This window comes from Artibeus jamaicensis, unplaced genomic scaffold, assembly GCF_021234435.1.
Source record: "Artibeus jamaicensis isolate MK-2021 breed Jamaican fruit bat unplaced genomic scaffold, CSHL_Jam_final contig_1998, whole genome shotgun sequence".
NCBI lineage: Eukaryota > Metazoa > Chordata > Mammalia > Chiroptera > Phyllostomidae > Artibeus > Artibeus jamaicensis.
Window position 1 is genome coordinate 6,801,729 of NW_026521407.1, and position 22,647 is coordinate 6,824,375.

General features: G+C 42.0%; 1 protein-coding gene across 4 annotated transcripts in view; it reads left to right on the forward strand.

Annotated features, from left to right (window-relative positions):
• The window catches only part of TOM1L1 (target of myb1 like 1 membrane trafficking protein), a 48,826-nt gene extending 26,204 nt beyond the window's left edge, over positions 1 to 22,622 (forward strand). For 3 of the 4 annotated variants that reach the window (XM_053673488.1, XM_053673495.1, XM_053673497.1), the window contains 9 exons: positions 3,458 to 3,591; positions 8,542 to 8,599; positions 8,991 to 9,108; positions 10,389 to 10,485; positions 15,258 to 15,309; positions 17,672 to 17,777; positions 18,222 to 18,303; positions 21,339 to 21,403; positions 22,006 to 22,622. In XM_053673488.1, coding sequence (XP_053529463.1) covers positions 3,458 to 3,591; positions 8,542 to 8,599; positions 8,991 to 9,108; positions 10,389 to 10,485; positions 15,258 to 15,309; positions 17,672 to 17,777; positions 18,222 to 18,303; positions 21,339 to 21,402 — 711 coding nt within the window. In that variant the 3' untranslated portion in view covers position 21,403; positions 22,006 to 22,622. Of the gene's footprint in view, positions 1 to 3,457; positions 3,592 to 8,541; positions 8,600 to 8,990; positions 9,109 to 10,388; positions 10,486 to 15,225; positions 15,310 to 17,671; positions 17,778 to 18,221; positions 18,304 to 21,338; positions 21,404 to 22,005 lie in introns of those variants that run through there. The other variant, XR_008393051.1, reaches the window with a different exon arrangement.
• The last annotated feature ends 25 nt before the right edge of the window (positions 22,623 to 22,647 follow it).

Here is a 22,647-nt window from a genome sequence, read left to right on the forward strand (position 1 = left end):
CAGGTGTGATCCCTGGTCAGCGTTCATACCTAGGTTGTCGGTTCAGTCCCCAGTCTGGGCCCATATAGGAGGCAACCAACTCAATGTTTCTCTCCCTTCCTCTTTCTCTAAAAGCAATGAAAAAAAAATCCTCGGGTGAGGATTAAAATAAATGTTGATATTTATCATTGGGACCAAGTCAGAAGGGTTCTAATGAATTGATGATCTTCTTGAGGATTATCTTGACAATTAATTTGTCATTCATTCACTGAGGCCTGCATAACACAAAGAGACTGCCTGAATGAGTTAGGCTGGGGAATGTCCAGTTGTAGGCTGGGGGCAGTTTTTAATTTGAGCCGACAGAGACGTTCTCTGGGTCTCCTGCAACCTGGGCGCAGTGCCCTGGGGGAAAGGAAATATGGTATAGGCTGATAATAGGAGTATTGCCGTGCAGATATTATTTCTAGAAAAGGCTTTCCAGTAAACACATTTCTTCCTGTCTACTTTTTTTAAAGGGAAATGTTCGGGCACCTTGCGTTTTCTCTGTGTTGAATTGCTCTGTGTTGGCAAACGTGGCACAATCAGAGCTGGAGGTGAAAGTACAGAGGGATCTCCTTCCTTAATTGCCAAGCACTCTGTGGAGGAGTAAAAGCCATCTGGATGCTGCGAGAGGAAGCTGTTAATGAGCTTCTTGTTTTGCTCCAAAGACTTTTGAATTGTTTGTTCAATTCACTTTAACTTAGAGGCATGCCTCGGCTTAGATATGGTGTAAGGGGAGGCAATTCCAAGGGCTCCTGGGCAGACGTGCCTACCAGCAGCTCTTACTGTGCGTGTTTTGCTCCCTCCCCCTTGCTTTCCCACGTCCACAGCCCTGCAGGTGTCTGCTGTGGGAAACCTCTGGCCTGTCCTCCTGGCCCACGGTGCTTGATCTGCACTGTTTCCAGGTGGCTTGGCCCTCCTGTGAGACAGACATCAATTGTAAAGATCAGAGTCGGCTGGCTTTTGAAGAGGCTTTTCAAATTCTGCTTTGCAACCCTGCTGGGAGATGAGGGGTTTCTTTCATGTTTCCATTCCATCCCTCTCCCCAGAGGGCAAAGGGAGGGTCTTCATATGACCCCCGGAGTGGGAGAGGGAGGAGCGAGGGGCTATGGATGTTGGTTGCAAACTCATTTGAAATTCATTTTAAATTAATTTCTACATTTTTTTCATCACAGGCCTCTAACAGCCATTGCATTTCCTTGATCTTGACATTGCTCTAGCAAGGCTGCCAGCGAGCAGGAAGAATAATTTCTGTATACTCACAAATGAAGGAGCAAAGGAAAACTTCTCATTCATCATGGGGATTGTATTAAATACTCCTCTGAGTTCTTTCCTTTGTACATCAGGTCCTGGGGGGTGGCGTGAATATCACAGGAGAGTAACAGCAACCTAGTTCATCTTCTAGTGGTATCTCCTGACACTACCATAATACATTTATTGACTACCCACTGTGTGCCTGATGGGGGTTTCAACTACAGCATTTCCTGGTCTTACAGCCCTACAAGAATGTTGTGTTACCTTTGTTTTATAGATGCAGGGGGAGGGAGGGGAAACTCTGAAACTAAAATCCCATGTCAGGTATGTATGTGTATGTGAGAGGTCTTTGGTCTACCGAGTTTAAAGTCTTTTCCCTTTGCTCTGTGCCAGGGGCCATAAGTGAGCCAAACTTAGCTTGTCACCTGTCTTTGTTTTATTAGGATGGGACCACAGCCCTTCATTTACTTTCGTTTACTGTGGTTGCTTTCATGTTATAATGCACGGTGAGGTCATTTTGACAGAGAACATGTGGCCTGCAAAGCAGAAAATACTTTAATAACTGGACCTTGCAGAAAAATGTTGGCTAACATTGCTGATAGTGGCCAAGTGTTTATTTAGCAAATAGGGGAGTTTTCTGGCTGCATGTTACAGGTGTAAAACCCAGAGTCTATCATCGATCTATTTGTCTCACTTTTTCCCTGCTTTCCCTTCACCTTGTAAATATTTTGGTTATGATTTTTGTGGAGGGTAGTGGCTTTTACCTTTAAGTCTAAATGCCAGCTGGTAATGGTTTGATTTATTTATTTAGATTTCCTGTCAGAGCCTTGAATAGATTGTTTGAGATTTTAAGTGGTTTTGTGACGTGTAAGTTTTTCAGCGGGTCTCTCTTAAGGGGAGAAATATCAGGTGATATAACAGGAGGGTGACTTCACAAGTTCTAATGCTTTTGTTGTGAAAGGGACTGTGGTTGTGCCTGATGGTAATATACTATCACGTGGACAAACTCCAGCCAAGGTGGGTTTGAAGAAATATTACTGTCAGGTTTATGTTCCTTGGGCTTATTTGGAGGTTTGCCCAGGACAGGGGTACCCAAATCATTTTCACCAGGGGCCACATCAGCCTCGCAGTTGCCTTCCAAGGTCCGAATGTAATTTTAGGACTGTATAAATATAACTGTTCCTTAGTAGTTAAGCAAGAGCTCAGCAATGCCACTGGGTAGAAACAAGGTGTAGGGCCAGATAAAACAAGGTGGAGGGCCGGGCTCAGCTCTTGGGCCTTGTGGTTGCTACCTGTGTCCTAGGAGAAAGTTAAGTTGTAAGGCAGCAGTTTTCAAATGTCAGTGTATATAAGAAACACTTGGGATGCTTGCTTTAAAAAAAAAAAAAAGTAGATTCCCAGACCCTCAGCCTAAGAGATCCTGAATCAGCAAATCTGCTGTAGGTGCTTCTGAGGCTTACGGGCCACAGTTGGTTTGGGGAGTGGAGTCATGGTTTCCTGTGGGGATTCTAGGTGCTTCAAATAAAGATATTATCCATGACTCATTCTTAGTTCTGGCTCAGCTTATCTTGGAATACGGTGCTGTAGCTACACATTTTCAATGTTTACCTAAGTGAAACATAATAGGAAAATCATGTTGCTATAAATGTATTTGAGCTACTTCTTTCCTCACTACCTCTAATAATACAAGTGCATTTTGTGTTGTATGTTGTACATCATAGCTATAGAGTTCCTCATTATGTACATCTCATTTGATTTTAACGTCAGCCCTTGAGATAGATATGGCAAGTAGTATAATTTTCATGTGTCAAATGAGAAAATTGAGATTGAGGAAACAAGTGATTTTTGCCCTTAACAGTACAGCTAGCTAATAAGCAGTTCACCCTGAATTCCCATACTCTGGTTCTAATTTTTAGTCCTGCACCAATTTCTTCTTATGACACCTATTTTTGATTAAGAAGGTTACACCTTCTTAATCATCTATAGCTTCATTGCCTTCTGGGAAGAAGGACGAGCTGTGCATAGTTAAATACTTGGTAATCACTCGTAGGTCACTCAGGGTAGAGGAAGGTGATCATAGGCATATACAGATTGGTGAATCAGTTGTCTTTATAGAACAACAATCCTAACATGGAAAAAAAATCATGGAAACATGGGGAAAAAACCTCTCCCCTCTCTTGGACAGAAACTTTATAAGACGTGTCGCGAGATGCAGGAGCGGATCATGGACCTGCTGGTGGTGGTGGAGAATGAAGATGTAACCGTCGAGCTCATTCAGGTGAATGAGGATTTGAATAATGCCATCCTTGGATACGAGAGGTGAGCAGACCGCGCGCCCTTCCCAGCCCTACCCCAAGTCTAGTTTCACCACCAGTCACTCAGCATTCTTACTAGAGCGCCTAGAAGGTGAGAACCCAGGAAGATCAAGAACAAGTTCAGAACAAGGCTGCCCTCCTCCCGAGATAGGGTATCTTGGTCCTGGCCTTCTGGGAACGGTGATGTGGCTTGCAAGAAGGAGCCGCGCTAGGGGCATCGTTGGGCACTCTCGGGCAGCCTGAGCCCCCAGCTTGTGAGAGGGACCTGGATCTTATTCACTGACTGTTGTCCATCCCGAGCACATCATAGGCTCTCAGACAGATGAAAATGCTAGAAGCAAAGCATCTTGGTGAAAGTGAAATTGACCCTAAGTTTGAGATGGAGAATAGGAAAAGAGGAGAGAAAATTTTATATGGGGAAAATAGTCTATGAGAAACCAGAGCAGCCAGTGAGGAAACTTTTTATAGGAACATAGATTTAAGAAAAATTTTTTTCCATTCAGAAAAGAATAAAAGGAAAATTTTTAAATACTCATAACTTTATCGCTAATATTTTAGTTCTGAATTTTTTATACTCATGTTTCTATAGAGAACACATACTTTGGTTTCTCCCTTGATTTTATTTACTGCATAACAAGCCTTGTATATCTAAATGCTTTTGGGAAACCTTTTTTTTTTTTTTAAAGTGAGAGAGGGGAAGGAAGGGAGAGAGGGAAGAAAAAAATGAATGTGAGAGAGAAACATTAATCGGTTTCCTCTCGTACACACCCTGACTGGGGACTGGGAGTCGAACTGGTGATCTTTCACTTTGCCAGATGATGTCCAGCCAACTGAGCCACGCTGTTCAGGGTGGAAACCATTCTCTTTAACAGCTGCATGCTGCATAATGGCCCATGTTTCTCTCACAGTTCACTTATTAGGCATTTACATTATTTCTAACTCATGTACTCATTCATCAAAAACTGTTCTTCTAATCTTATAGTAGGAAACCACCTTAAATCGTACATACCCACACTTGGAAATTGAGATAAATGCCCTGAAACGAGTACAGGAGGCCTATTTGGTGAGAGTCGCAGTGGGACCCAGTCCAAGTGGGGAGAAGGCAGCTGCTCCGAGGAAGTGCCATGCAAGCTGAGAACTATGGGGTGAGTGGGAGTTGATCAAATGGGGAGCAGAGCCAGAGCAGGTAGAGGTCGCAAAGCTCTGGGAAAGTGCCATAGGCCTGGGGGGAGTGTGCCCCCAGAACCCAGCCCCGAAGAGCTGCGGCATGCTTTGATGGACTGGTGGCCTTCTCCCAGTCTGAAAACATAGCTCCAGAGTCTCCTGACCTCTTTCCAAACCTATTCCTTCCTACTGTAGAGAGTCTGCTGCCTCTGAGATCCTTACACTTTTCCAGATCCATGTTGCTTAGTAAGAGCGGAATTGGCATTTTGGGGGGGACAGTGTTCTCTCCCTCCTCACTAAATGCCAGCGTTCCCCTCCTAAAGAGGCATTTGGAGACACCCTTCGGAGGATCGTCTCTGTTGAGAATCACTGGGAATATGTCCAGTGACTGTATGTCCAGCCAGCTGACGAAGAATGAGGGCCCTGGCAGAATAGTCCTGGACCCAATCTTGATGATTTCAGACAAGTTGTTTTAATTTTCTAAGACTGAAGGGTTTTTTCCCCGTTTGTTCAAGAGGATAATACTACCTATTTGGAGGGTTTTCTTTTGGAAATTAAATGAGATAATATATTTAAAAGCACCTAGTAGAGTGTTAGCACATTGTTGCTCATTAAATTTAATTTCTTCCTCCTCTCTGTTAACATTTCCCTGAGCCTTATTGACAAGATTCTCTCCCGCCACTGATGATGAATGAACCAAAAGAATCAGTGACAGCAGCCATGTATGTGAACAGATGACAGGGTGTCGACTGAGGCCGTGGGCCCCGTGATTGGTGGTCTCTCAGCTCAGAACACACACCCAGTCCTTTGCCCTTTGTTTCCTGTGGCATAAATCTGTGTAAGCTGAAAAACATCTACGGAAGACCACATGGTTTCCCGTAGAGTGCTGCCTTCTGGTTTTCATTTTGGAGAATTCTGTTGCCGCCCATAAGACCAATGACTAAAAGCTTCCTCTGAAGGGCATGTGTGTGTGTTTGGTCTAGATGTCAGACTGCATTATGTCCATGAATGGCTCATTCTGATTCAGCTTCTTCGAACCATGTGGGCCAAAAGCAACTGCAGTTGACTGTGAGACAGAAACGCTAAGTTGGAAGATTCAAAGTGAAACCTGCCTCTTGGAAAGATACATCTGGTGTATTAGTTTCCTATAGCTGCTGTAACAAATGATCACAAACTCAGCTTAAAACAATATGAACGCACTACCTTACATTTCCGCAAGAATCTGAAATGGGTCTCATCGGGGTATCACCAAGGTGTCAGCAGGGCCACCTTCCTTTTCGGAGGCCCCTCCTCTGTTCCCTAAACTTTTGCAACTTCCAGAAGCTTCCCACTTTCCTTGGCCCCTGACCCCCTCCCTCCATCTTGGAAGCCAACATCATCTAGTTCAACGCTCAGCCTTACTAGTACCAGGGACTGTGGGATATCTTTATAGCCTGCCACAGGGTACAGCTTAATTGTCCCTTGCCACTCACTTACAGGGTTTTGATAGGCGTGTGCAAGCAATTGATTTATTATGGACTCTGTGCAGTCCAACCTCTCTGCCAGTGATAATCTGTATTTGCAGCCACTCCTCAGCACTGGCATCACCGCCTCAGGTCCAACTCAGATCTTTAATCATTAGATTCTCATAAGGAGCATGCAACCTAGATCCCTTGCGTGCAAAGTTCACAATAGGCTTCTTGCTGCTACGAGAAGCTAATGGCACCTCTGATCTGACAGGAAGGGAGCTCAGGCAGTAATGTGAGTGCTGCGAAGCAACTGTAAATACAGGTGAAGCTTTGTTCGTTTGCCGGCCGCTCACCTCCTGATGTGCAGCCAGTTCCTAACAGGCCACAGACCAGTGCTGGTGGCCTGGGGGTGGGGGACCCTGGTCTAGTAGAGTCCTTCTCACATTGTATCACTCTTGCTTCCTCTTCTGCCTCCCTCTTCCAAATTTCAGGACCTTTGTGACTACATTAGGCTCCTCCATATAATCTCCAGGATAATCTCCATGTTGCAGTTAGCTCACTAGCCACCTTCTTTCCATTTGCCACCTAACTGAACATATTCACTGTCCTATTGACTAGGGTGCAGGTATATTTCGTGGGGGGGGCATCATGTTGCCTATTATAATTTGTCCTCAGGTTCCCAAAGATTCATATCCATCCCATATGCAAAATACATTCACCCCATTCCAACATCCCCAGAAGTCTCCACTCATCACCTCCAGGGAAGAGTTGTGCATAAAAGGAAATAGAAATTTGTCCTTAAGGCTTGACCTGTGACGGGAGTTCAGACCCAGCACGTAACTAACTAGCATACAAGAGGCCAGTGTCATATGTAGATGGAAGGAAAAAGCATGTGTTTTAGAAAGAGAAAAATCCTTAAAACCAAGTGCACATTCCAGTTCACTGTAAGCTTTTAGACTTCAAAGTGTTTAGGTTCACAGAGTCAGTGTGGTATAGTATTAACACCGTGTTTCTAAAGCAAGTCTTAGTTTGCAAAAAAAATATTTCCACATTCATCCACCTCTGTTATCTGCTGATACTTTGCAGCTGAGAATAACTTTCTGAGGAAATGGTTCAGATGTCGCTGTTCTCTGTTAGCAGAGGGAGAACTGAGGATCAGAAGTCGTATCCATGGTCATACAGCTACTTGATACAATGCTGACACTTCAACCTTGACTTCTACCTTCAACTTTACTATTCTTTCTAACCCATCATTTTATGTTTGTTTGTTTGTTTGTTTAACTGCTCTTCCTTTACCTGCAGTGTACAAGCAGCATAAACTTTTAAATAGTTATAAAAGGTTAGTATTGTTAGTAGGTATCAAGTGTCTTATCAAGATGAAGATAAACGGTAAAAATTGAATAAATGTATTTGAATTTTTATGGAAAATCATAATGGCAAAATTGAGAACACTTTAAATATTTGAGTATAATAAGAATAGTTAATATGTGATATGTTCATAAGGTAAAATGTACAGCCTCTAAAAATTATATTTCTGAATTACTAGAAAAATGCTTGTATAGTAATTGAATTCAGATACAGAATTATGTAAAGAATGGTTTTAACTAAGTTTAAAACAGATTAACTTACAGAAAAATAAACTGGAAGGAAGTACTGATGTTAAGGATTGTTTCTCAGGTGATAAAAATGATTAGGGACCTTTTCTGGGTGATGGAATTATTAGTATTTTTAATAGTTTTCCATTTTTGAGCAACTCCAGACCCCTGATCCATTCAACAAAGAGAAGGAACAGAGATAAAAGATGAAAAATCTAGAGGGGCAAAACCATTTTTAGACCTGACACCCAAGGACCTCAGATTACTTGGACATGAAAGTTCCACTGTCTGTACAACACTCAGGCGTGGTACTCCACACCAGCAAGCAGTTTATGGAATGCCAGCTGGGCATCCTAAAATTCAACTCAGTTTTGACACAGTCTACCCAAAATAGCAGATGCCCCCGGTTCAGGGCTCATTCAATAAAACTGTGCCCACCCAGCCAACCTCAGATGCATGTCGGAAGCCCAGGCTGTTCCCTTTGCTGCTGACCCACTGGCTGGAAAGTGGAATTTCCACAGCCCCCTCCAACCACACCAAACTTCCCTTTTCCTGCTGTGTTCTCTAAGGATATAGTTACCTCTGTGAACAGAAAAAAAGGTACTAAAGTACTTTATTGGGAATTCCATGATAATAAAGCTGATGGTCTTTGTTCCTAAATATTTATGTATGGATAATGAATTTAAGTACTGTAGTATTTTCATATTCATATGCTTTTAAATATTTACATTTTGCTAATTCAAACAGGTTTACTCGAAACCAACAAAGGATTTTGGAGCAAAATAATCAGAGGGAAAATGCCAATGTAAGTAAATAGAAATGTTACAAAATATATAATTGAACGGTTTATAAATTACATGGTGTGGAGCAAGATTTATGTTAATAAAGGCCTTAACAAGAGGAAACATGCCTTAATGACTGGGATGGTTTTGGTGGTATAGAGTATTGTCTCGATAACTTGATGTTGTTCAGTTATTAATAAGAGGTCATAAGAAGATGCTGTAACTAAGCTGGAGCCCATGCAGATGGTGAGATACGAACTGGGACTCCTGTTGCCTATTGAATGGAGAGTTCTCCCTCAAGATGCATTCATATAGGAGCCTCTTTTCTCCAAAGGAAGTCTTCTGGGGAGAGAGCTGTGATAAACTACCCAACCCAGTGTTTCCAAATTCTGTTTTTGTGTGCTTCATTTGCAGACTTCCAGTGAACCTTCTGCCCCGTCCTGTGAGCTCGTTGACCTAAGTCCCAGCCCTCCGAGTCATAGGGCCTCCCTGGAAGAGCTCAACGCCATGAATGCTCAGCTTTCAGACTTAAGTAAGCAAGCTCATGAGCCTTTTACACCAGCAGAAGACCTCCCTGTGAAATACTTCTCCTTGGTTTCATGATTAAATGCAGCCAGAGAAGGACCGAAGTCAGTTTGAATGGCAGAACTATATCATCAGGAAGTGTAATTTCTTGGCAAATGGTTGGGTCATACTCAGTACAGGAGGGACATGTGACTAAGGGAGGAAGCCCTTGAAAGCCATCCCATTGGCTTAGACTCCTGCAATTCACATGGCCTGCACGTGAATATATAGAGGTGCTCTGGCCAGTACTCTGAACCCACACACTACTGTTTTTGGGTGTCTCTGCCATACTGTGGCATCAGATAAGGGAATATCGGTTGTAGAGACATTCAGGAATTGTGAGGCCTTATCCACCTGGGGGTGAAATGGAGGGGAAAACACAGGCTTTTTGGTCAGAGGAGTCGAGTTGAAATCCCAGTTCTGCCGCCTCTTAACCACTTAACCTCTCAGGCTTTCCTGCCTTATAAAGTGAGAATGGCGGTCACTCGAATGGGTTTCTGTGAAGGTAAATGAATGTTTACAAAATGCATTGTTGGCTTGGGGTTACTTGTATTATCTAATCTGTTATCTCCTGCTATCCTTATTCCCAAAAAGTTTGGGTAAATTACAAAATAAGGATGATTAAAAAAAGTGATGAAGTCCAGAAGTTTTTGCCAAACTAAAATCAGTTCATTTTTTCTCTTACTTTACGAGGTTTTTCCAGAGTGAAAATATTTGGTATCACTGAGTTTGTGGTTTTCTTAAAACTTGCTTTATTTCTGACATGTTGGGCTGCCTGGTTATGTAGACCAGTGGGGTATGTGGAGTCTGATACATTAAAGAGTTTTCTTGAGTTTTTATCAGGCTTTTTTTTTTTTGGTTTGGGGGGATGATTATTCTCTTTGGGGTGTCACACTTAAGATGGGAAGTTAAGAGTTGAGGGTAGAGCTCTGGGTATACAACGGAGTTTTGTTTTTGAAGTTGGTAGAACCAGGCACATAACATCCCTTTCATTCCTGATCAGCTTGGGATTTTATAAGACCCAGTGCAGTATGGTAACATCTGTTACCTTTTCAACGACCTCTCTTTGTGGCAGGGAATTTCTGTCTTTCCAGTCACCCTAAAATGAGGCTCTTCAATTTCTATTTGAGAGCATTTTATGATGACAGAAATTCTCTCTCTCTCTCTTTCTCAATATTGTGGAAAAGGCAACAGAAAGAGTTACCGACAAAATGTTTCAAATCCAAACAAGTCCAATTTGTGTCCTAGGTTTCAGCTCTCCGCGTCCTCTTGTAACGAACAACTTGCAACCCAGTCTTCACCCACAGGCGGATTTTCTAGCCTTGGGAAATACAGAAACAGCCCCGTAAGTATTCAGTCCTACCCCAGGGCTAACACCGTCTCCCTCCGCTCCTTGCCTCAGGAAGCATGATAGGAAAACTAGAGACTTGAGAATCAGACTCACCTGAGTCAGGGGCTCCGCACTGCTGCTTCCTACTAACTGTGCGACCTTGGGTCAGATACTTACCTAGACTGAGCCTTCTTTGGAGACTCCTTCCTAGAATTCTTACAAAGACCCTGTGCGATGCTGGCTCTACCCCCTAATCCAGCACTGGTGGATAGTAAGCCTTCAATAAATTGTCTCTGTTTCTGTTATTTTTAAAGTGAGAACACAAAGTAGAGGAAATACAATGACAAAGGAAGGGGAAGAGAAATGAGGTTCAAAATCATTCAGTGTAATGGCCACACCGATTACCAAGTACTTGCCATGTGCCAGGGACTTTGCTACGCTGTTTTGGTTTATTTCATTTAATCTTTGCAAAAGATTTCTTGGGTCAGTGCTGTTACTATCATCCTCATTTTACAGGAGGAAAGGCTGAAACTTAGGGACTCGAACTTGCCCAAGTTCATATAGCCGTTAAGTAGCAGTTCTCGCTAATCGTTGCATATTGTACTCAGTAATCCCCTGGATCTCACGCTTTAGTGTGCACGAAAATCACTTGTGTGTATCAAACGGTAAAGTTTCTGGCCCTCAGAAATTTTGATTCAGCAGTAGAGGCGAAATTAACCATCCAAATGTCTTCTGGTCTTGAGCTTTTCCGACCCCACTGTGTTTGCAGTTTAATTTGTTCATCACGGAACAAATGAATGATGAAATTATTCAGAACAGTAAAGACCCTTGGGAAACAGTGATGATGGGGTAAAGTCATAGGTCTTATTTATAGTCCACTTACCATCAGGCAACAGACTGAGAAGAATAAGAAAAGCCTACTAATTTCTTGCTAGGTCTCCCAATAGGCCTGAGGTAGGTACCCCATCTTTCTCATTACCAGTGAAGAAACCAAGGCTGAGGACAACGAGTCACTTGCCAAAGGTTAGCCTTATGGTAAAACGGACACCCCGCCCTTTTGTTGGATGTTCAGTTCTGTGGATTCTGACATGGACATAGACTCATATAACCACCACTACAGTCAGGATACTGACTAGTTCCATCAGCCCAGAAAAGTCCCTTGAATTGTTACTTTGTCGTCTGCCCTTCCCAACCTCAGCCATCACCGGTCTGTTCTCGTCACTGTAGTTTTCTCTTTTGGAGAATGCTTTCCAAATGGAATCATACAGTATATAGTTCTTGTTATTAAGACATGGTATTTGCTTTGTGTATTTGAAGCTATTACAAGTGAATAAGCATTTAGGATTGTTCTAGCTTCTTGGCGAATTGACCCTTTTATCATTTTGTGATGTCCCCCTTTGTCCCTTGTAAATTTCTTGGCCCTGATGTCTACTTTGATATTACTATGGCCACTCTGGCATTCTTTCAGTTAGTGTTTGCGCGGGATATCTTGTTCCATCTTTGTACTTGTAACTATATCAGGATATTTGGAGTGAGTTTCTTGTAGATAGCAGGTAGTTGTGTCATGCATTTTTATGTATTCTCATCATTTCTGTCTTCAAGTGGTGTGGTTAGACCCTTTCCATTTAATGTAATTATATGTTTGGATTAAGATCTACTATTGTGTAATGTTTTCTGTGTGTTCCTTTTTTCCTCTGTTTCCTGCATACTTTTGGGTTATGTGAATGTTTTCAGTATTCTATTTTATCTATTATGATCTTGGTGTAGTTTCTGTATGGGGTCAGGGGCCTGATGTTCTAGAGATTTCCATATACAGAACTTAAGCTGCTTAGAACCAGTATTTGGCCACTTGAAGGGAAAGGTAGAAACTTTTCACCATGTAAATCCCTCACTTATAGTTATCACATATTTTCATCTATATATATTGGAAAAAACGATTGCTAGACAATATTATAATTTTCGCTCGCAACCCACAAATATGTATTTCAAACCACTCAAGAAGAGGCAAATAGTTTATTGTATTTATGTAATATTTACCATTTCTCTTGCTCTTTTATTTCGTTCTGGTATAATTTCCCTTCTCCCTGAAGAATTTCCTTTAGCCATTCTCTTACGGCAGGCCAATCAGCAGTGGAAATCTTTTCATTTGACTTCACCGTAGTATGGCTTTATTTCATATTTGTTCCTGAAGGGTATTTTCACTGGATATAGAATTCTGGGTTAACGCTTCATTTTTTTCCAGCAGTGTTTAACTCCACTCTCTTCTGATCTAAATGGTTTCTAATGGGAAGCCTGCATGTATTCAAATTGTTGTTCCTTGTAGATCCTGTGTTGTTTTCTCTCTCAGTGCTTTCAAGAACCTTTTCCCCCCTAATTTTGAACAGTTTGATTATGATACGACTGGGCATGGATTTCAGTTTATTCTGTTTGGGGTTTACTGAGTGTATTAGTTTCCTGTGGATACCATAAAAAAAAAAAAAGATTACCACAAACTGGGTGGTTTAAAACCACAGGAATTTACTTTCCGAGTTCTGGAGGCTAAAATTCTGAAATTCAGCAGGGCCACACAACGGGGTTTTTAGGGGAAAAGCTGTTCTTTGCCCCTTTCATTCTCTGGTGACTATTGGCAATCCCTGGCTTGTTTGCACGCTGCTCCAGTCTCTGTCTCCACCTTTACATTGCCCTCTCCTGTCTAAGATTGTCACTGCTTTTCTCTTTCAAGCTTGCTTGTCACTGGGGATGGGGCCCACTTGAATAACGCAGAATGATATTGTCATCTCAAAATCCTTAACTTAAATGCATCTGCAAAGACCCTTTATCCAAATGAGGAGACATTCACGGGTTCCAGGAATTAGGACGAGGACTTCCATTTTGGGGGAGCCACCATCCAACTGACTCCACTGAAGTTCTTTAATCTGTGGGGTTGTCTTTCACCAAATTCATGAAGTATTCAGCCTTTATCTGTTCAAGTATTTTTTTTTAGCCCTACATACTTTCCACTGTCCTTCTGGGAGTCTTGTTGACACAAATGCTAGGTCTGTTGTCATTGTCTCATAGATTCCTAGGGTCTGTTCATTACTTCTCTCACCTTTTCTTTCCTCCCTGTTTTTTTAGATTCGATAATTTCTGTCACTCTGTGTTCAAGTTCACTCACTGCGTCCTCTCTCATCCCCATCTGATGTTAAGTTCATTCTGTCATTATTTTTAAGTTTTGCTGACTATAGTCTTCAATTCTAAAGTTACCATGTGACTCTTCAGATGCTGTGTCTCTTTGCTAAGACATCTATGGTTCCATTTTTTATCGAGTGTTTGCGGTTGTTTTTACTGAAGCATTTGTGTCCAAGAGCTGCTCTAAAATCTCAGATAATTTCAGCATCAATGCCCTCATGATATCAGCCTCTGTCGATCTGTCTTTTCTCTTGCAATTTGAAATGTTCCTGGCTCTTCGAATGCCTAGTAAGTTTGGATTGTATATTGGGCATTTGTAATGTTATGGCACACTTGCTTCTTCCTTAAATCCTGTGGAGAATGTTGACATTTCGGCATTAGTAGGCAGACGACCTTGTTAGGCTCGTGCTGCGGTTTTAATCTGCCTTCCATATGCTGCAGTCCTAATGCAGCTAAGTCGTCCCTGTCATTGCAGTGCCATCCAGACCTGTCTCATGTGTGTGCCACTAAGTGGTCAGTCCGGGGTCTGGCCGGCTGGCCATGTGCTCAGTTCTGTCTTTGGCATCCTCACTGGGAACGGATCCACCGGGGCACAGGTCGGAGGTGAGCCCAGGATTTCACAAACAACTTTATGAGTTTGTTTCCCAGTTTTGTCTCTCTTCATAGTTTCTCTGGTACTCTGCCTTCCTGGGACTCGCCCTTTCCATTCTCCCATCAGAAACAGGAGCTTTCCTATGCTGTGCGTTTTCTTCATGGTGCTTGTATCTGGGACTAAGTGGCAGGACAAGAAGGAAAAAGAGACAAGGGAGTTTGCCCCGTCCTCTAGGGGTCACAGTTCTACCTGTTGGAGAGGAAGATTTCCCCCACTCAGAGTTTTTAACCCCTGTGGGCCCCTGATGCCCCCGATGTCACCGTGGCCACCTTGGGATTGCCTAGTGCTAGGGGTGTGACAGTGGGGGAGGGGTCTCCACACCCACTCTGAGCTCACGACTCCGTGAGTGATAAGGAGAGGGCTGCACTGAGAGCCCTGTCCATCCTCGCTGCCCAGTCTCGGGTTTCTGGGTAGGGGACGTCAGGGGAGAAAAAACGGTAAGTTCACCGGTGCTGCTCAAGTTCTTGTCTTCTTTCCCTGCCAGCCTGGAACTATTTACTTTTCTGTCCTCGAATAGTTGCCCCACGCATCCATTCTGTCCAGGTATTCTAGGCGCATTTAGTGGGAGAGGCAAGATAAAGTGTGCCTCCTCCAACGTACCCAGAACCAGCACGCCCTACTTCCTTCCCAGCCCCTCCTCTGCATCACCTCCCACCCTTCGGGGAAGGATGGCGTGGTGGCTGCTGGGATGGAAAGACCGAAGGCTCTGTTTTTACTGGTGTATGTGCATACTCCAGTGTCCCGGGGCCCCCACTGCCAAGGGGCGGTGCTGTCTTTTCTCTCTGTGGTATTCGGGCATCATGACCTGGTGGACAAAACCCAGTGGGATTGTTTTTTTTAAATTAATACTTTTGTACAGTCTGAAGGTACATTGCACTTTGCGTTTTTAGACCAGGGGAGTCTCCTTACTTCTTGCATTTGTGTTCTCACTGTAGGGTAATCATGCTGTGTTATCGCACTACCCTAGGTCTGCCCAGAGGACCGGCCCAGACCTCATCTCAGATCATACATACGAGAGCGTAAGTGATGAACCCTTCGCTGGCAGTGCGCCTAGTCAGATTAGCATGGCCAAAGAGGAACTCCTGGTCGTTAATTCTAATGTTCTTCTCATTGTCACCTTGTATTTATAATGTATTGATATAGCTCGTTAGGGCTTTTCCTTATTGTTTACTCTTTTATTCTAATTTTTTGCATTACAGTTGATTTACAATATTATAGTAGTTTCATGCATACAACATAGGGAGTAGACATTTCTTTAACTTACAGGGTAATCACCCTGATTAAGTCTGGTACCGGTCTGACACCATACATAGTAATTATTGCATTATTGACCAAAGTCCCTATGCTGTACTTTACATCCTCGTGACTGTTTGTACAATTGGCAATTTGTACTTCTTAACCCCCTCCCCCTTTTCACCCATCCCTAGCTCCCTTCCTTCTGGCAACCATCAAAATGTTCTCCGAATCTATGAGTTTGTTTCTTTTGCTTATTATTGAGATTTCACATATAAGTGGAAGCATATGGTATTTGTCTTTTTTCTGTCTGACTTATTTATAGATGAATAAAGAGAAAGCAGTACACTTATGCCATGGAAAATTACATACCTGTAAAAAAGAATGAAATCCCACCTTTGCAACATGAGTGGAACTAGAGGGTATTATGCTAAGTGAAATAGTCAGCCAGAGAAAGTCTTTTAAATCTTTTAAGATAAACAACTTGTGTCTCCCTGCTGTTAGAAAGATGACAGAGGACCAGAATTCCTATTGTGTTCGTATTCGCCGTCTCCACTTCTTGGTTCCAGTCCTTTGACAAACGTCACAGGCTGTCAGCACTCCACCCTCTTAGCCAGGGCAGCAGTGACCTTGTTGCTGAACCTAATACTGCAGTCTTCAGTCCTCCTCTTACCTGATTGGTCAGCAGCCCGTGATGACATCACTTACTTCCTCCTCTTCTGCATAAGTGGCTGTCGGGCACCACTCTCTGGATCTTCTCTCATCTCCTTTGCTTCTGTCCCAGCCCAGGGTTCCAACCCGCCCTTCCCGCCATCTTTCCCTCCTCAGCAAATGACCACACCACTGTTTCAGTTGCTCAGGTCAAAAACCTTGGAAAACAGTGCTTAACCCTCCATATTTTTACCCTTTACCTTCAACGTATATCCCTTATCCCCACTACTCTCTCTTTTTTTAAATTATATTTTATTGATCATGCTATTAGAGTTGTCCTAATTTTCCCCCTTTGCCCTGTCTCCACCTGGCACCACCCCCTCCCTCAGGTCCATGGTCACAAGGGTAAGTGCTTTGGCTGCTCCATTTCCTACACTGTACGTTACCTGCATGTCCCACGTCCCAGTCTGAGCCACCAGGTGGATCCTGCCGTGGTCTCCTAAGGGTTGCCCTGCTTCAGCCTTCACCCCCTCTCCACTCCTACCTGCCACCGCACCATCTAGTCTCAAATTAGAAACCAGAGCAATCTTCCTGAAAAAGTAAAGTCGCCTGCTCTAAAACCACGTATGGTTTTCTTCCTCACTCCGCTTTACTTAGTAAAAGCTTGAAATGCTGATCCGATGCCCCCTCCGTTACCTCTCCAGCCTCCCTTCTCACCTTTCACCCTTGCCTCACTCTACTCCCAGCACACTGACCTCCCCTACTTCAGGGCACATGACCTCCTGGGTCCCCTCCGGTCGTCACAGGGCAGCTCCAGAGTCAGGGTGCGCTCACTGTCTGCAGTGGGAAGGCATTCCCTACCCACGACGATCACAGTGATAACCACCCCACCCAGCCGTCTCTCCTGCCCAATTGCCCTTTCTCCTTAGGGCACTTGCCTTCTGACATCTGTTTCCGTTTGCTGATTGTCTGCTCCATTTGACTTATTGCTCTACCTGTAGTGCCTGGCAGCCAGGAAGTACCCAGGACATATTTATGCAACAAATACGGAAAATTGCAAGAAAGTTATTTCTAATTAAGACTTTTCATCTTTATTATTTCTAAATACCATCACATTATGCCTTTCCATAGGGTCAAGGTAATTTTTTTTTCCTGTTCAAGGCTGAGATTTTATATTTAGTGTAAAACAACAGAATCTGGATTGAACTATATATTTTGCTTTTATTTTTTTTTAAGCAAACCTCTATTTTTAAAATTTTACATGGGGATGAGGTGCAATGGGCACAAAGCCAGACAGAAAAGCAGTAAATTCTGTAAGTGGTTATTAGCTAAAAAACTGAAGTAATAGTTCATAAGTACTACTTCTCATCCAGTAGAGCATATGATTCGTGTAGTGCTACTTGAAAGCCTAGAATCTAAATAATAATAATAATAATAATAATAATAATAATAATCAGTGTAGAATGTGTAGATGAATATGCACTTTGCTCGTTTCAGTTTCCAGACTATTCAAATGCAACATTACTACACCCAGTGAGTCTCCTGGCCACTCCCACCACAGCATCTAACCAGGTGCCACCAGCCTTGCCCGGCAACCATCCAGGTACCTGAGAAGCTATTGTTTGCATAAGGAAAAATTGTGAGGATAAATGAGTCTGCCAGAGGTTTATTGGTCATTGAAAGTAAACATACAGAGGAAAAATTAGAGGAGTTTATTTGCGCTTTTCAGGTCCATGAAATAAACTCAGGAAAAATACCATTATGAATGACATTAGGAAACTAAAAAAAAAAAAAAAGGCTCACGTTGTGCTGAATATTGAATTTTGATCACTGAGGGAAAATGACCCTCTAGTTGAAATCTGAAGTCATTTTGTTACAGAGGTTTGCTGCACGAGAGTAGTATTGGAACACCAGTGTGTTTTTGGTTCTCAGTGTTTGTCGGGATCTTATGTTTGAAATCCAAACCATAAAGAGGATACTAATTGTGCATATTTCCTCAAAAAGCACAGTGGGTGTTTACTACCTTTATTTTCTTTTTTGCCTACAGCGGTGACAAAGAATGATCTCCAGCCACCCAATTACTACGAGGTAATGGAGTTTGATCCCTTAGCTCCTGCTGTCACTACAGAGTAAGTCATTTACATAATGATTCATTTATTTTTCTTTTTGTCTTGGTTCCCTGTGCTAGGTAGCAGAGCCAGCAGGGCTCGCCTATACATGTAACTTTGTTTGGCTCTTGGCACAAATTGATGACCTTATTAAAAATGACTTATGAGGTTTTATGGAAGCTGTTGCTCTTAATGGTCTTACCGTTCCCGGCCTTGTGAGTGAAAAATAAAAATGCTGGGGTTGCACATTAAGAAATAACCGGAACCACCATGTGAATTAATGGAGTCCTCGTAGATGCCTTGGCAGAAAGTCAGGTTCTCCCCAGCCTGAGAAGGGCACTAGTCAGTGATTAACCACATAGTACCCACATGGATGGGATGTTTCAGCTATTCTTGACTCCTAATCCCCCCAAATCTCATGTAACAACTGGTTTTTAGTTTTTACTACATATGACTATAACATGCTTAAAATAGATTAATAAAGTACTAGCGTAAAAATAAGTTGAAATCCTTAAAGCCCTGTGATTTTATGAGTTCCTATTATTCAAGTATATATACATAGTTATGGGATGGTAGGTTCATTAGCGCTTTAATATACTTTGATTGACTGCAGGTTACCCCCCAATTGTTAAAGACAATGAAGCAAGTTTATGGAAATCACTGTTCAGAAACTGGCGGCCTGCAGGCAGGATCTTTGCCCACAGCTGTGTTTTGTTGAACCTGTGCAGAATTTAAAATAATGCATTTTAAAATTAATTGCCAGCAGTTATGCACTGGGATATTTAAAAACAAAACAAAACAAAAAAAAAACACAGAACTTGGAACTCTGGATTCTTTTAGATGCCGCGACTGCATTTTTACAAGCTAGCCATGGGCTGGGGCTGAAGAGTGGCTGCCTCCTTAAGATTAGGCCAGCTCTACAGTCCACCAGGCCCCTCCACCCGTTTACTCCACTTCCCAGCCCCATGTAGGCATTTGAGATTTCAGCGCCTGGTTTAAGCCCTCAGTGCACCGATCCATTTAGGAATAATTAATGGATAAATCTTAATAGGCTTAGGTGCTCATTAAGTATTTTTTCCTAACAGGATTTGAAATTTCTCTGGGTCATTCTGCCTGATAAAATATCACTGAATGTATTAGCATTTAAGGAATCAGAAATTGGTTAAATAGGTATGCTGTCCAGAAACTGTTTTTTTTTTTTTAAATCAGTTTCTGTACCCAAATAAGAACTGGGACACCAGATTAAATTCTAGTTACTTAGGAAACTGTTGTAAGTACGTATGGCAGTACAACAGATATTAAAGGTGAGACACAGTTTAAAGCTGGAGAAGCGAGGTTTAGGAATTCTCTACCATTGTAGTTCTTCCTTTCTCCAGGGGTAAGGGTATCTCCATTCCTTTGAAAGTTTCATGAAATCCAAGGAACTTCTCAGGAGAAGCCCAAAATCTTGCTGAGAAGCTTGGAGATTTTCACATTGCTAGTTGTCCATGAACCCCAGGTTAAGAATTTCAGAACAATAAAGTATTTGAGGATTTGTACGTACATATACACACAATTCATTCAACAGATGCACTGAACATTGACAATAAAGGCCTAATTTATCACAATGAACAAGAAACATGCTCCCTGTCCTCATGGAGGTTAAATGTGCTGTGGAGGCAGACATTAAATCGGCAGGCAAATGTATTTACAATATGTATCAATGGTATGAAATAGTGTCTCGAAATCATGTATAACAGGAAGAACTAATTTACATGAGGGTTAGAGAAAGTTTAACGAAGTGACATTAAAGTTGAGAGCTGCAATTGTTTTTTGAGTCAAGTGATTTTAGTGAAGTTGTGATTTTAGTGAAAGCCACGTTGATGGATGGATGGGGACAGAGGCCAAACTTCAGCGCATTGATAAGTAAGAGTGGAGTAGCAACAGTAAGTGCAGATGACACTAGAAACGTCAACATGAAGGGATGCTGGGAAGTGGTTTGGCAGCCAGAGGGTTACTGACAGGGGATTAAGGACCACACCATTGATGCTGGAGCACCTGTGAATGCTGAGGGGTAAGACCCAGGAGACAGGGAGAGGTTGGAGATTCAGTTAGGGAAGGGGCATAACCAAGGGACGTTAAGTGTTTGAGAAGCCAGGGTTAGAGAGGATCACAGTAGGTGATGGTGCTGATGAGAACAAACTTGAAGACTCAAGTGATGGGAAGATGAGGAAGTTTCCATAATCAAGGTATTTCATTTATCAAGAAGTGGGGTTTCTGACTCACTGAGAGGAGGGATATCAGAGACTTAAAAGTGAAGGAGGTTGAAACAGTTTTGTGGAAAATAAAGACCAAACTTAATAGGGAAACTTAACAATACTATCTGGATTATGCTAGGGCCTCATGCTGTTGATGAGCGAGGCTTCACAGTGCTGTGATTTTTATGAGTTTTCTTCAGCTGTGTATTACTGTATTATGCTATGTCATATTTATAGAGATATTTTCCAGCCACAGACATAAGACATATATAAAGGATTGTATGAAAGATGTCATACAAAAATTATTATATATAAAATACAAAGATGACTGAAGCTAAAGATGGCTCAGGAGTTTGGACTGTAAAAACATAGGTTAAATAGGCTGTATTCAGGATATTTTAAAAATGTTTTAAAACCAAGGAAAGGTGGACAATTTTCCATTTTTTTGTTTTTTGCAAAGAGAAGAGTTTTTATTCACTTTCCAAGAGTGGAAAGGGGCATTGTGTAGAGAGATACACCAGCCCCCCCCCTTTTTTTTTAAAGCAGAAGCACACTGTCTAGATTTTAGCCATATTTGTCATTACATTACAGTTAAAATGAATTGATTATATAACATACATATTTTTAAGATGCATAGGAATCGCACCATTAGAATCTAAGAATGCTGTAGTGTAAGATTCAGGGCAGAATTTTGTGTTTTTATTCACATATACAGCCTGAACAGCTGAAGGCACCTGATTCTTAGTTAGGGTGAAAAGCCAAAATAGTCCTTTGGAACTGATATGTAACCCTTTTGCCATGATGGTTTGTTTGTTTCAGAGCTACATATGAAGAAATTGATGTTTGTCACCAAAAAGGCACTCAAAATCACAGTGACTGTTGAGGTAAAGACTTCCACTTACACAACCTTCATTCCACATTCTGTGACTACAGTGTAAATACCACTTTCTCTATTTAGTATTTACATTTTGTAAGGGCCACCTGAGTCTCTGACACTGTGATGAATGAAATAGTTACACAAGTTCCTCCAAATCACTCAGCCAAATGAACTTGTTCACTAATGAAATACATTCTCTGTGACCTTGTTAACTAAAAGTAATAAATTTTGGAAATGCAGGTTTATTTATATGTAGAAATATTAATGCCAACAAAAACAGATGATCAACAAAAACTTTCTAACACTGGAATCAGACGTTTATCTTTTATGTGCAACTGGCGCCTGTAAACTGGGACTGGGAGAAACCGGTCACTGTTACCCCAGAGGGGCCTGGATTATTCCCATTTGCTGTGCTAGTCACCCCATTTACTTACCAATGAATGCTTGGCCACTATAACCTATTAACCTTACTTATTCCCTCACACCAACCCCCACAATGAAAACAGTACATTGCTGTTTTTCCTCTGTTAATATGTGGATCTCGTTATCAAGGAATGGGGAAAGAGAAGGGAAGGATGGGGGTGCTTGACTGCGTTCCGTTTATTGCAGGTAAAAGTGAATGACCAGCCCACTAACTGCATTAGGAGTAACAACTCGCTAAAAGGCAGACCCTGTCCAGCTCTGAGGCCCAGCAGACAAGACCGACCCCACACATCACAACCACGGTGGAACATTTCTCCTCTGCAACAGTGAGATTTAAACAGAAGAGTGACAGTTCGTGTTTTATCTCAAAACAACTGGGTTTTCACCCAGTTGTTCATATTCACATATTCACTGAAAACTTCAACAGGAGGAAAATTCACTGTATGGAGGCCAACCAGGTTAACTGGAGCATCTTATGTTTCACAGGCTTTCCCACCTTTAGAAATCATCTCATGGCTGTGATGAGAGTAGATGAACACTTTTTATTACAAAATAATTCTGAATAGATGTAAGCGTGAAATGGGAGAGACTAAATGTACTATTCAAGAAGAATAGTGAGTGCCTTCATTTAACTGAAGTTAAATATAAAAGTCTATTTGCACTTCTTTATAAATAATATTCTTGTTTAGAATGATGAATTGTAAAAAAACCCTTAATATTGTAGTTTGTATTTCAGGTACCCTGAAGAAGTCACCAAACGCTACATCGAGTTGCCTTTAAATACAATTCTCTATAATACTAAATGTTCTCTTTTTTTTCTTTTTTACT